The sequence below is a fragment of the Ylistrum balloti genome, unplaced genomic scaffold (genome assembly GCF_031769215.1).
Source record: "Ylistrum balloti isolate Yb309-2 unplaced genomic scaffold, AGI_CSIRO_Ybal_v1 Utg369630, whole genome shotgun sequence".
Classification (NCBI taxonomy): domain Eukaryota; kingdom Metazoa; phylum Mollusca; class Bivalvia; order Pectinida; family Pectinidae; genus Ylistrum; species Ylistrum balloti.
In genome coordinates this window covers 691741-705574 of record NW_026781896.1, presented here as the reverse complement: position 1 = coordinate 705574, position 13834 = coordinate 691741, and the positions used below count along the sequence as shown (strand labels likewise).

At 36.7% G+C, this 13834-nt stretch overlaps 1 protein-coding gene across 4 annotated transcripts; it reads left to right on the top strand.

Moving 5' to 3' along the window:
• Positions 1 to 1419: 1419 nt before the first annotated feature.
• Positions 1420 to 10335, top strand: LOC132552050 (citramalyl-CoA lyase, mitochondrial-like). Of its 4 annotated transcripts, none has more exons than XM_060216201.1 (8): positions 1420 to 1501; positions 2047 to 2144; positions 4417 to 4753; positions 5789 to 5977; positions 7165 to 7363; positions 7697 to 7810; positions 8588 to 8766; positions 10144 to 10335. In XM_060216201.1, the coding sequence occupies exons 3-8, from the start codon at positions 4448 to 4450 to the stop codon at positions 10234 to 10236; spliced, it is 1080 nt and encodes a 359-aa protein (XP_060072184.1). In that variant the 5' UTR covers positions 1420 to 1501; positions 2047 to 2144; positions 4417 to 4447; the 3' UTR covers positions 10237 to 10335. The 4 variants fall into 4 exon arrangements, with proteins under 4 accessions (XP_060072184.1, XP_060072176.1, XP_060072192.1 ...); XM_060216209.1 differs by having other exon boundaries at positions 1439 to 1508; XM_060216193.1 differs by lacking the exon at positions 2047 to 2144 and having other exon boundaries at positions 1434 to 1508.
• The last annotated feature ends 3499 nt before the right edge of the window (positions 10336 to 13834 follow it).

The following is a 13834-nucleotide window of genomic DNA, read 5'->3' as shown; positions in this document are numbered from 1 at the left end:
TTTTTTCATTCAATACCATTTTGTATTTGTCCATGTAGGCTTGCAGTCTAATTGTCAATTTATATTCTCTTGCCAAGCATAAATTTAATACTGCCTTATAATTACGCTATTGGCACTTGCTTATCAGTAGCTCTCAGGATATCTGAGATCTCTGATTTATCAAGATATCATGGTCTATGGGATGGTCTTCAGAGAACATATCCCTAACTATAAAACTTCCTATAGTATTTCTAGTAATTCATGTACATCTAAACTTGTTTCACTTTCTTTGTTGAAATGTCATGAAGAAGTAATTAAATCTGTGTGTATTACGTAACATTTAAACCAACCAGATGACAAAATTGAGTAATAAAGGTCAAGGGTTAATCTCAACAAGTTTCACTGCTGGCAAAGGGTAGTAATCCCCAAGTGGTACATGTTTTCCCCTCAGAGTATAAGCAAAATCCAAATCAAGAGAATATATTCAAAACATCACGAAATTTCCCTAAAATAGAAATAAAAAGTCCACCAAACAGTGCTAATTTGTACACATAACGTCCCATCTTTTCAAATCATTCCATCATGAAAAAGAAATATCAATTTCACCTCAAAATGGTCATATTTTATTCACATAATCTTCATATGTATGTCATGTATATTTACACTACCCCTCCTTTGAATTCTGACCAAAAGGACTGTCCGAGATTTCTCCACTTCTCAAAATAGTAAAAAAAATCCTTCTTTCCACGATTACAATGGGTATTATTCCCCATATTCTAAATTAACCCCTGTAGGTGATAATGATCATTATACAAAATCTTGTACATAACACACTGTACTTCAACGTGAAATATGATCAATGTTACAGAATTTGGATTTCATTTCCAAGATCAACAGAATTGGTTAATAATGCATTATATACTGCCAACGTTCATAACACGGAGTAGTATTTCTGCAACGTGAATGAAATGGCATAATTTCCACTTTTTTTAAGGGAGATGATTCACCGCTCCATATTAATGGAAATGTCACCATTTATCACATACAGTAATAGACATCGTCAAATAACTGAAAACGATACAATGACAAAAGCAGAAACAGAAATGATAAATGTTAACTATACCGGCAACAGATACACCTGCAGACGAAACATCGATGCCGATTGAAGCCGATTCCAGCATCTGTCACAGCAAAATATGGACCCAGATGGCGATCAAAACAGGAAATATTTATGACATTAGCACTTTTAATAAGAAGTCTACTTTGCGGGTATTGTGCACTTACCTCAATATATCGCACTTGTCTAAATTCATTCATTTTTTGACAAGAAGAAACCATCATCTCCTCTCTAGGTCTCGGTGATTAAAAATACATCGTCACGTGATCAAACATAGAAATTAACTTCCGGAAAACAAGCGCCATCTATCACAACATAGACAGCTCGTGCTAATATGGTTGAACTTTCAATATTAGAAGTATTGTCGGGTTGAAAAAGGTGTTTGTGCTGCTAGTTCCCAGAAAAGTGAGTGGTAAGCAACATATCAAGTGACATATTTCCGATGCAAGCGTACGTCATACATAATTGCTTTTAAATGTATGTACCAGTTTCTGTCGCTGTCTTCGGTATACAGTCTGTATGTATTACAGAGGACACAGGGACATTCAAATAGCCCGCAATGTAAACAAGATCGCTCGCCCATGAGCTCGTACTCCTGGGTCACAGCATTTTTTTTTTATTTATTTGCCAAAAAAGCTACACCACTATAAGTTGTTAAGGAGGTCAATGAAAATTTATAGATTCTTCTTTTTTAACCAAAATGATAGATTGTGTTAGCAATCAACAAATGACACACAATTTTATTTTATTAATAAACATTACAAAATGAGAACGAAAAATAAAGGTAAAAATAAAAAGGTCCCAATAAAGTGTCAAACAGCTTTTGTCCCGGTGTAATAGCGAGCAGAGAGAAACATCTTGTTCACACATGAGGTGTTACTTGCAGGACATTTTAAATTTACTGCTTTACAAAGGGAAATTAACCTTCTACATTATGCTTCTTCCTTCAGAAAGTCTTTGATGCCCAACATCAACCATGGTTTGATATATCCAAGAAAGCATCTTACATCTCCTATAGCTACTACCTTTAGAACTGGCAATGCATCAGGTATGTAATAGGAGGTATCATGTGAAAAACAGTCAGTCCTCACTAGTGTTTGAACTAGTGATCCCTCAGTCTCTAGCTTGACACTTGACCTCCTGTGCTTAAGGTGACCTGCACTCTTAACTCCTACAGCAGAAACAGTGATATTCTTAAGTCCCGACATTCCACAACATTTTGTTCACCCTTATGATTGATTTTGTGGCATTCTTAGTATTTTTGTCTCAAAAACTTTTCTAGTCCTGTTGATACCACTAGTCTTGTTGACCCCTATGACATTGCTAGTCTTGTTGACCCATATGACATCACTAGTTTCGTTGACCCCTATGACACCCCTAGTCTTGTTGAACCCTATGACACCCCTAGTCGTGTTGACCCCTATGACATCACTAGTCTTGTTGACTCCTATGACACCCCTAGTCTTGTTGACCCCTATGCTAATCCTTGTCTTGTTGACTCCTATGACACCCATAATCTTGTTGACCCCTGTGACACCCCTAGTCTTGTTGACCCCTATGACACCCCTAGTGACCTCTATGACACCCCTAGTCTTGTTGACCACTATGACTCCCCTAGTGACCTCTATGACACCCCTACTCTTGTTGACCCCTAATACACCCCTAGTCTTGTTGACCCCTATGACACCCCTAGACTTGTTGACCTCTGTGATACCCCTTGTCTTGTCAACTGCTATGATACCCATAGTCTTGTTGACCCTATGACACCCATAGTCTTGTTGACCCCTGTGACACCCCTAGTCTTGTTGACCCCAATGACACCCCTAGTCTTGTTGACCCCTATGACACCCCTAGACTTGTTGACCTCTGTGACACCCCTTGTCTTGCCGACTGCTATGATACCCATAGTCTTGTTGACTCCTATGACACCCATAGTTTTGTTGACTCCTATGACACCCATAGTCTTATTGACCCTATGATACCCCTAGTCTTGTTGACGACTGCTATGATACCCATAGTCTTCTTGACTCCTATGACACCCATAGTTTTGTTGACTCCTATGACACCCATAGTCTTATTGACCCTATGACACCCCTAGTCTTGTTGACTCCTATGACACCCCTAGTCTTGTTGACCCCTATGACACCCCTAGACTTGTTGACCTCTGTGATACCCCTTGTCTTGTCAACTGCTATGATACCCATAGTCTTGTTGACCCTATGACACCCATAGTCTTGTTGACCCCTGTGACACCCCTAGTCTTGTTGACCCCAATGACACCCCTAGTCTTGTAGACCCCTATGACACCCCTAGACTTGTTGACCTCTGTGACACCCCTTGTCTTGCCGACTGCTATGATACCCATAGTCTTGTTGACTCCTATGACACCCATAGTCTTATTGACCCTATGACACCCCTAGTCTTGTTGACTCCTATGACACCCATAGTCTTGTTGACCCCTGTGACACCCCTAGTCTTGTTGACCCCTGTGACACCCCTAGTCTTGTTGACCCCTACAATATTCCTTGTCTTGTTGACCCTATGACACCCCTAGTCTTGTTGACCCCAATGACACCCCTAGTCTTGTTGACTCCTACGATAATCCTTGTCTTGTCGACCTCTATGACACTCCTAGTCTTGTTGACCCCTACGATAATCCTTGTCTTGTTGACCCCTATGACACTCCTAGTCTTGTTGACCTCTGTGACACCCCTTGTCTTATTGACCTCTATGACACCCCTAGTCTTGTTGACCCCTACGATAATCCTTGTCTTGTTGACCTCTATGATACTCCTAGTCTTGTTGTCCCTATGACACCCCTAGTCTTGTTGACCCCTATGACATCACTAGTCTTTTTGACCCTATGACACCCCTCGTCTTGTTGACCTATATGACACCCCTAGTCTTGTTGACCCCTACGATATCCTTTGTCTTGTTGACCTCTGTGACACCCCTAGTCTTGTTGACCCCTACGATATCCCTTGTCTTGTTGACCTCTGTGACATCCCTAGTCTTGTTGACCTTTATGACACCCCTTGTCTTGTTGACCCCAATGACATTGCAAGTCTTGTTAACACTTATGAGACCCTTAGACTTGTTTACCTCTGTGACATCACTAGTTTTGTCCACCCCTACAACATTCATGGTTTCATTGATCAATATATCATCCCTAGTCTGTTCCATACAAAATTCCTTGTCTTCTTAATGCTATGATATTCCCAAGTGCTTATAACCAATGGTGTAACTATCCTAAATCTTGTTGGTCTTCATTCACATTTGAATGGTTTTCAATAACAGCTATGTTTATTCTAAATTTACAGGGTGTTAAACTCTCTGTGTAGCAGACAAATAATGCAGGCTTCATTAAATTTAAAATGGATGCTGACCTTAACGAAACATCTACCAAAACGTCGCATCCCTGGTTTATCTCCCACCCAAATGCAGAACTATGGCAGGCACAAGCAATTACACACAATGGGTGAGGGGAGACAACTCTCCAGTTGTGCAGCAGAGACACTAAGCAATAATGTATACACACCACGAAGAGCTGTGCTGTATGTTCCTGGAAGTGATGAAAGAAAGCTTCAGAAGATTACAGGTCTTGATGTGGATTGTGCTGTAATGGATTGTGAGGATGGTGTGGCTGCGAACAGAAAGGTTTGAAATAGTGAAAAAAAAATTCAGTAATGGGCCAATAAATGAATTGTGAAACAAGACAAAATGAAATTCTAGAAAGTAACCTAGTTGTGTTGTCATCTTTTTGTCACGGAAATAGAAGACTTAGGCTGTTGTAAACTATTTGGAAATCTGATAAAATAATCTTATATGTTGTCTGATTATGGTAAAAAGAGAGTGCTAACTTTTGCAGTTTCATTAGAAATATCAACTTATTGTAATATTAATTTTCAGTATGGGTTTATTTCTGTTGATTTGTTGGCACTTTTAATCAACAAATTCATATCTGTACAAACTCTTAAGTATCAACACATTTATTGAGCTATAATTTTCAACAAATCAAGTTTTCTCAAAATCAGGATTTGTTTGAAAAACCATTGTAACAGAGGTCATTATTTATTTTCAATGCCTCCACTAGAAATTGAACCCAGAACCCCTAGCTTACTAGTCCGACGCTCAACCAATCGAGTAAAGGAGAAGTTCTCTCTAGCCGAGTTGTATATTGCAGCTAATATTAGTTCCCAGGTTCAATTCCTAGCAGAAGCATTGAAATAAATAATAACTGCTATTACATTGGCGCCCATGTAGGGACCAGGGAATAGTACTAAGCCATGCCCCACAAGCATTGCTGTAACCCCTGGAAACTTGAGAACAAGTTATTTCCTGGAGGGGACGTATGTAACCCTGGTAAAAATACTAACCACAATATACTGCTTGGCTAGAGAGGACTTCTCTTTAGCTCGATTGGTTAAGCATCAGACTAGTAAGACTAGTAAGTCAGGGGTCCTGGGGTCGATTCCTAGCAGAGGCATTGAAGAATGACCTCTGTTACACCATGAAAATTGAACCCCAGGAAAATGTTTGAGTGTAAGGTTTATCTCCTTGGTCTGGCTTCCTACTTAAGTCCACTACAGATAGTGTGTTACATTTTGATGTAAATATACATGTAAATAGATAAATGTGAAATACAACAATGAAATTTAACATCGAATAATCCTGATTTGTTCTGATCTACAGGAGGAAGCTCGGAACACCATCAAAAAGGCACTGGATGAACTGGACTTTGGTCGGACAGAATGTGTGGTCAGAGTGAATTCTGTTGACAGTGGTTTAATGGAGGAAGACCTCAAGGTCATATTCAGAGCAGAGAGCATGCCTCAGACAATTATGCTTCCAAAAGTCAACAGACCACAGGAAATTCACCAGGTAGGCCATAAGTTAGCCATGTTGATTTTAAGATTGTATCAAAGAGTTTTATTCATACAACAGTGTCGGACAGTTATAGTATCATATATATATTGACAGGAGCGTTAATGTACACCGAGTAATGCTAACCTCTTCCAAATCTAGCCCTACATCATGTGCCATCAACTTTCTATGAAACATGCAAGTGTCAAATACAGCCATATCATATATCACTTTGTTTCACTTATAATATTTATTATTGTCAAATGATATGCTATTAGAATATCTTTATTTCATTTAAAATGTATTAATAACATTTGTTCACCTCGGTTAATGTTGTAAACCAAATCCTATGAACACTTCAAATTATTGCTGTATCAAATTAGTGGGATGAAACTGAAGTTACCCACTGCCAACATGGCAGATGCCAAACCAGGTAAAAAAAACTTAAGATATTTTTTAACTTTGAAGTTTAGCTGTAAGTGACTTTTGAAGGAGAAAGGAACTTTGCAAAATTTAGATAACGGAAACCATGTTTTGATACTGAAAGAAGAAAAAGGTTCCTGTTACAGTTATTTTTGTGATAGCATGTTTCATCCATACATGTTTACACAAGTAATAAACTCAAAGTTTAAGTTTATAGCAAGATAGTACACATGACATTAGTAACAAACATAACCAATATCGTATGGAAACAGAGCTATGTCTTTTCTTACCTGATTCCATTTCAGCCTTGTTGGCAATGGAGTGTGTTCATCTAAGTTTATTCATGATCACCAGAGTTATTTCCCTTCAACTGTTCTTTTGTTGAGATATTGACATGCAGAACTTCCTTCTTTGTAAAATTTGGTTTTATTCAAAATATATAAATCCAAGTGATTTTATAATTTGATTTTTATTTATTTGTTTTTTCTTAATTGAAACATTTTAATGACATCTAAATTTGAGATTTAAATTAATTAATTATCTCTGTATTTGTCAGACATTTTTTATTTTGTTGTGAGTTTGTCTTTTATACAATTTTATACTGAAGGTTGATAGATATTCCTATCCACCTCAATTTTTGCAGAGTCAATAATTATATAGGGTAACATTTAATGGTCACACCGATTTATTTATTTAATGGAGTTTACATTCACCATTCCAGCCTTTGACCAGACAAACTCATTACACTGATAATTAAATAAGATATTTCACTGATTTTTCAGTTCATAGAAACGCTGAGAGAATCACTTAAAGGAAGGAAATTAAACAACAAGATACAGTTAATAACCTTTGTAGAGAGTGCAATCGGTCTTATCAACCTCACTGAAATCTTTAGGACCACAACAGAGCTTTCCAGTTCCGAGGGATTCTTCGACCTTGCTGGGGTTGTCTTTGGATCTGACGACTTTTGTGCGGACATTGGTAATTCTGATTGAAGTTTTTAATCGATTATTCAAGAATATACTGGAAATCTTGGAAGTAGAACCAATAAAAACCATGTTTTAGTAGTCATCTTCAATTTAAGAAATTTTCTCATATATCTAGGAAATTTTAGTAATTCATACAAAAATGAAACCTCATAAAGTGAATTTTGAATGTTTCTGTATGCTGTCAGTTTCAAATGGATTTTAAGTGTCATTTATTTGTTTTGCTTGCACATATAAAATTTGAACTACCTAGATGTTTTCATAGTTTAGAAGATAATTTATTTAGGTGAAATGTTACCGTCATTAAGCAAGATGTTTTTTCCGTTAGGTGCGACAAGAACAGCTGATGCCTCTGAGCTGACATATGCCCGACAGAAGATTGTTACATGTGCCAAGGCATTCAGACTTCAGGCTATAGACCTAGTCTACATCAACTATAAAGGTATTACTGTAGTAATGCTTCATTGTAAGCTTAGTTCTAGTCACCATCTTTATCCTCGAATAAACCATGGGGGTGGGGACATTCCTCCTGACTCAGAATCAAAGGATGGGTCTATTACAGAACCGTGGAATATCATTGGTTTGTAGTTCTTCCAGAAATAGGTATGGATGGGTTTATTACAGACCAATAGAATATCATTTGTAGGTGATTCTGCTGAACAGTATCATAAAAAGATATATGGATGGGTTTATTTTCAAATAAATATGATACTAACAGTGTTTAATATTTACAGCTAAACATCAAAGTCATACAGTATGTTGAAAGTCCTGAGAAAAAAGTAATTACCTTTTTTCAAAACTTCATGCTATCAGGTCAATGTTTAAGATATTGTTATGCTGTCAAATTAAATTTTACCATTAGGTCAAAAATTGTTCTCGGGCAAAAATTTATTGAAAATGTCAATGTCAAAATTTTATAATGAAAATATTGGATGTTATGACACTTAAAAACCAAGGAGTCAACAAGTGTTGAATTGCAGTTAAGTTGTTGACAAGTTCAAACCTTAATGTTGGTAAGTATACACCTTTGATGCAGTTTTCTGGTTGAGTGCATACTTTACCTGTTGATAAGTCACAGTAAAACATGTTGATTTGGGCTGTGTTTGCTAGAGCAATTCTATGTGATATGTCAGTAAAAAATCCATGGTGAGAATAGGAAAACTCAGTCAGTGTTGCATATATTTTCAACATTAAAATTTTAAGTAACTTTATCTTGCAGACCTTGAGGGCCTGGAGAAACAGTCAATAGATGGAGCCAATATGGGGTTTACTGGAAAACAGGTGATACACCCAGGTCAGATACCTGTGGTCCAGAAGGCGTTCTCACCGAGTCCTGATCGTGTTGAGTGGGCTACGGAACTTATACAGGCCTTCTCACAACACACACACTCCGGCAAGGTACTATATTTTTAGCCTACCATCTTCAAATGGTGGTCCTTTCAATTTGCTCTTTGTCCCTAGCCTGTGGTTTGTTGACTGTTGATAAATCAAATTATTATCACTATTTCTTGAAAAATACTTATACCTGATATGTTGATTCCTCATGGTCCCTAGTTGTTTTAATTCAATTTTGAGTCTTACCAGTGACAAAATGGTAGACAGATAGTTTAATTGATTTTTCTACTGATCTGTAAAACAAAATGGTGCACAGGTAGCCATCTTTATTTTGACAGTTGAAAGTTGTCATCATTATTTCTTGAGAAGTACTTGAAGAATATTTCTTAATTCTTAATTTCCTGATGTGTTGGTTCCCCTGGATCTCAAATTGAGTCCATTAAATTTTGTGTTTCCTCAAGAAAACAAAATGGTTGACCAGAGACCATACTGGTTTGTTGTTGCTATTGCTCAGAAAGGTTTTGTTAGATCTTTGTTAGAGGTCTTACATAGGATTCCTTCATTATAAAATGACTTTGAGGAAAAGGGGAAAGAAAGGAAAAGCAGAGAAACATGAAGTCTTGCTAAGAATCAATAAAATTATTCAATGGTGGGCACTCAGATCTCTCTTGGATTTCTTGTTTAAAACGTGATGTCATATAGTTTCAGTATCTGATTTTTTTTAATTCATGACCAGACCTTATATTAAATGATATGTTAGCGTGAATTTGTACCTGTTGAACTACAAAACTTCATCAGAGAATCTTAGCTGATTTTCCATAATCAGTGTAATCAATTTCATCAATTTTAAATGAAATGGAACAAGTGCAAGATTCTGTTTATCTCATAATTATTCCAAACAATCCAAAATACAGGACTTTATTTATTAGACTGATCAAAATAGAAAATGCTGATTATTTCACTATATATCTGTTTCTTTGGTGATGTCACAATGAATAAGGCACCATGAAGCAATGACGTCATGATGATACTGGGAACTTTAAACTAATCATAGCATTGACAGGTCATGTTACACCTGTATCATAAGAAAAATTTGTAAAGGATGCAACTACTCTGATACCAGGGTAGTTTTGTGATAAGTTGAGATCTACTATAAGATGGCCATATTGAAATTTGATATGTCTTTGTACTGTACACAGAGAAATTTTTCAACCTGTTTAATTTTTGCCCTTTTCATCCATGAACTGTGCGGGACGATGTAAGATGGGGGGCAGAAATTTGTTACACTTACATAATGATGATAATGAGGCAAATTTGTGTATACTCATACAAGGGTGAAATTAACCTGAGGTGAAATATCCCACTATACAGTATATGTGACAGGGATCATTCATATCTCTATGAACAGTCAATTTGGTGAATAATACATTTCTGTTACAGGGTGCGTTTACATTCCGTGGAGCCATGATAGATATGCCTCTTGTTTTACAAGCCAGAAATATTGTACAGCTTGCAGAGGCTGTGAAGAGCTGACATGCAGACATATGTCAACAAACACACCTTCACCAGGAATGGTCCCAGATATTTGTTAAAGAGTGGATAAGCTATGGTCAGAATTAGACATGCAGTGTAGTCAAGTCCATTGGTATCACAAATAATACCTTGGTCTTAAATGGACAGTGGTCAAGAATGGACACACTGTCGACACATACTGTGGTAACAAGTGGACACACTGTAGACACATACTGTGGTAACAAGTGGACACACTGTAGACACACACTGTGGTAACAAGTGGACACACTGTAGAGACATACTGTGGTAACAAGTGGACACAATGTAGACACATACTGTGGTAACAAGTGGACACACTGTAGACACACACTGTGGAACAAGTGGACACACTGTAGACACACACTGTGGTAACAAGTGGACACACTGTAGAGACATACTGTGGTAACAAGTGGACACACTGTAGACACATACTGTGGTAACAAGTGGATACTATGTAGACACATACTGTGGTAACAAGTGGACAAACTGTAGGCATATACTATGGTAACAAGTGGACACACTGTAGACACATACTGTGGCAAAAAGTGGATACACTGTTGACACATACTGCGGTAACAAGTGGACACACTGTAGACACATACTGTGGTAACAAGTGGACACACTGTAGACACATGCTGTGGTAACAAGTGGACACACTGTCGACACATACTGTGGTCAAGAATGGACACACTGTCGACATACTGTGGTAACAAGTGGACACACTGTAGACACATACTGTGGTAACAAGTGGACACACTGTAGACACATACTGTGGTAACAAGTTGACAGAGTTGTCAGATGCAGATAGACAAAAGAACAGAAAATGAAATTTGTTTTTAATTGTAACCTGCTGTGATTTTGTTAATAAAATACTCAGTGATGTAATGCTTGTGATTTGTTTATTAAATGTACCAAACATTCAGGACTTTGTGGGATATATTTATCTTCATCACAGAAAACAACATACTAAACTTAAATTAAGAAAAATTATCTACAGTAATCTTACAAGACTGACATGTAAATCAATCTCTCAAGGACTAAAATTTTACATCTAAAGTTTGTATCTGTCAGTTACTGGTAATTAGTCATTTACAAATTAGATCATAACTTCCTTTACACTGCATTGTACTGTATTTCAAATGAAAGACTTTTGGTTATTTCGAATATCTATCCCCTGTCCTATGAAGATGAAAGGGACCCCATCCTTTCTCCAGCTGTGTCCAGTTCAGAATTGAAGAAACCAAATCTGACAAACATTTAGCATTACAGATGTTTTAAACCCATTAGTGATGTTAGGAAAGGGATCCGTGAAAAATACAGGTTATGGTTGCTGATAATTCTGATCAAGATTTGTGTCCTCTGAATCTGGGAAAAGTTTGATAAATGCAACAAAAAATGTTATATAGAATACTTGTAGCAGATGCTCAATTTGACAACTATTTTATGATTAAGTTTAACAAAGTCTGGAAGAATTGCCCTATTTCTGGGAATTAATTTTTTTTTATTGTCCCAGCATGTTTGAGTGATTCAGATATGTGGATTCTACACTTAATTTCCTGTTATATTTGTAAATCTCAAAAAGAATGCTACATAGCGATGTTGTGTGTCTGAAGAAATGGTCCCATACGCTGGTGGGATATCGATGAAGATATTTATGAAGCATTTTTCATTTCATACACTCATGCTTTTACTTAAAAGAAAACATAATTTCCTCTTTCTAAAAATAAGTTGTTTGAAATATAAACTTGATAGTATTTCTTAATCAAGTAATCTTTTCTGGTGGTCAGTGTTCTTTTCTGTGTGGAAAAAATACTGTACTTTGAAATCCTTTTCCAAAGTCACGTTTACTGCTGTTATTCTGGAGTTATTTCCCTTTAAACGCTATTTTCATTTATATATTGTACGTGTCTAAAAAAAAAACAAAAAATGGGGGGCAATATTGGGTTTCAATTAAAGTGAATTTCAATACCATATGAAATCTTTCCAATCTGAGATACATTGACTGTGTGGACAGACATTTTAAAAGTTACTTTCATAAGTGAATTTTTCTAGGGGATTTTTTTTGATGTGTGTAAAAAGTTTGTTTTGAAATTAAGGCAGTAGAAAGTTAAATTTCATATTTGTTTCCAATGATTTGTGGCATTGGAGAACAGGCCGCTGACCGCGTATCCTTTCACGTCTATTGAATGATTCGAACCCCTGACGCCTAGGTCACGGAGAGACGAATATAACAGACAATGTTCAGTGCCAAGCCATGTCAAGTTTAAGAGCTATGGTACGATATTGTCATTATATTCCAAATTACAGCGACTCAGTCAACCTCTCTTTTAAAAACATATTCCTCGTAAGTATGATGTATAAGTAAGCAGTGCTGTGGTAGATACATATAGGACAATGGGTACTCGGTAGTAAGCTGTAGGTGAATCCATCCGCTTGTCTATAACCAGGAACTATAGATAAACATTTTTTCTTGGATCTCAACTTATCTCATTTTGTATTCTCATTTATTAAGATATATTTAATACGAACGTAAAGGAAGTGGACAGATCTCGCATGCTGCCTTTTTCTTGAATGGTTTTATTTTTAAAACCTGTCACATTTTTGGTCTGCTCTGAACCTTTCCCATTGTTTACATCTTTCATTTAGGTTTTGTTAAAGTGATATGTAGTCGTGCTTCACAAGTCTTAGTTTTTCAGGTGGCATTTATAACCCATGTAAATGCCATTAAAATAATCATTGTATGCGGTTCAACAAATCTTCTTTGGACATCAAAAATAAGATGACCAAGCTGAACTAAAACTAAAATCCTTACGAACACAAACCCATTATGATGCTCTCGCCATTAAGATGGGTAGGCATGCATCATTTCTTCCGTCCGTCTGCTCGTCCTTCAGTCAGATGTATTGATAAAACCATGTTCGTTTTTGTTAGCGTTAGATTTTATATTCTGTCCTTTCCGTTTATTTGGTCGTCCGTACTTACAAGTTGTCTGTCCGTAACTGTTGATGCATTTTTAGTCTCACTGTTTCACGTTTTCTTCTGTGTGAGATCTTTTCATTCGTTCAAGTAGTCTCGTTTTTGTAAGTCGCAACTCAACAGCTGTCACGTGGCGATGAATACATATTTATCAAACATCTAAAACATTTTAATTATTGAATTATCTGAAAATTTAAATTTCAACCAAAAAGAGTGGCATTTAACGGGAAGTGGCTACATTTAAGTTTACAGTTTGTAGCGTACAAAGCAAAGACTATATAGGAATTTTCAGGGACTCAAATGAATTTATCTTAACAGTAAGATGGTGTCAATATCGAGGTAGTCTGTGTGTATATTCTCCAATGCTGGTTTATCGCGTTTTAAAAATATAAAAGTGCAGTCCACACTTTGGTGTGACAGGGTGCTATTGAAATCTTGCTATTGTGTAGCCATGGTGATGGATCGAATGTATTGTACACTGTACAGTACTTCTTTAATGTGATCAATGGGGAAACATAAAAGGGGAAAATGCTAATTGTATAAATTTATGGATTATGTCAAGGAGAAAATTGTAGACCATGATAGAAAGTAACAGCGTGCACAT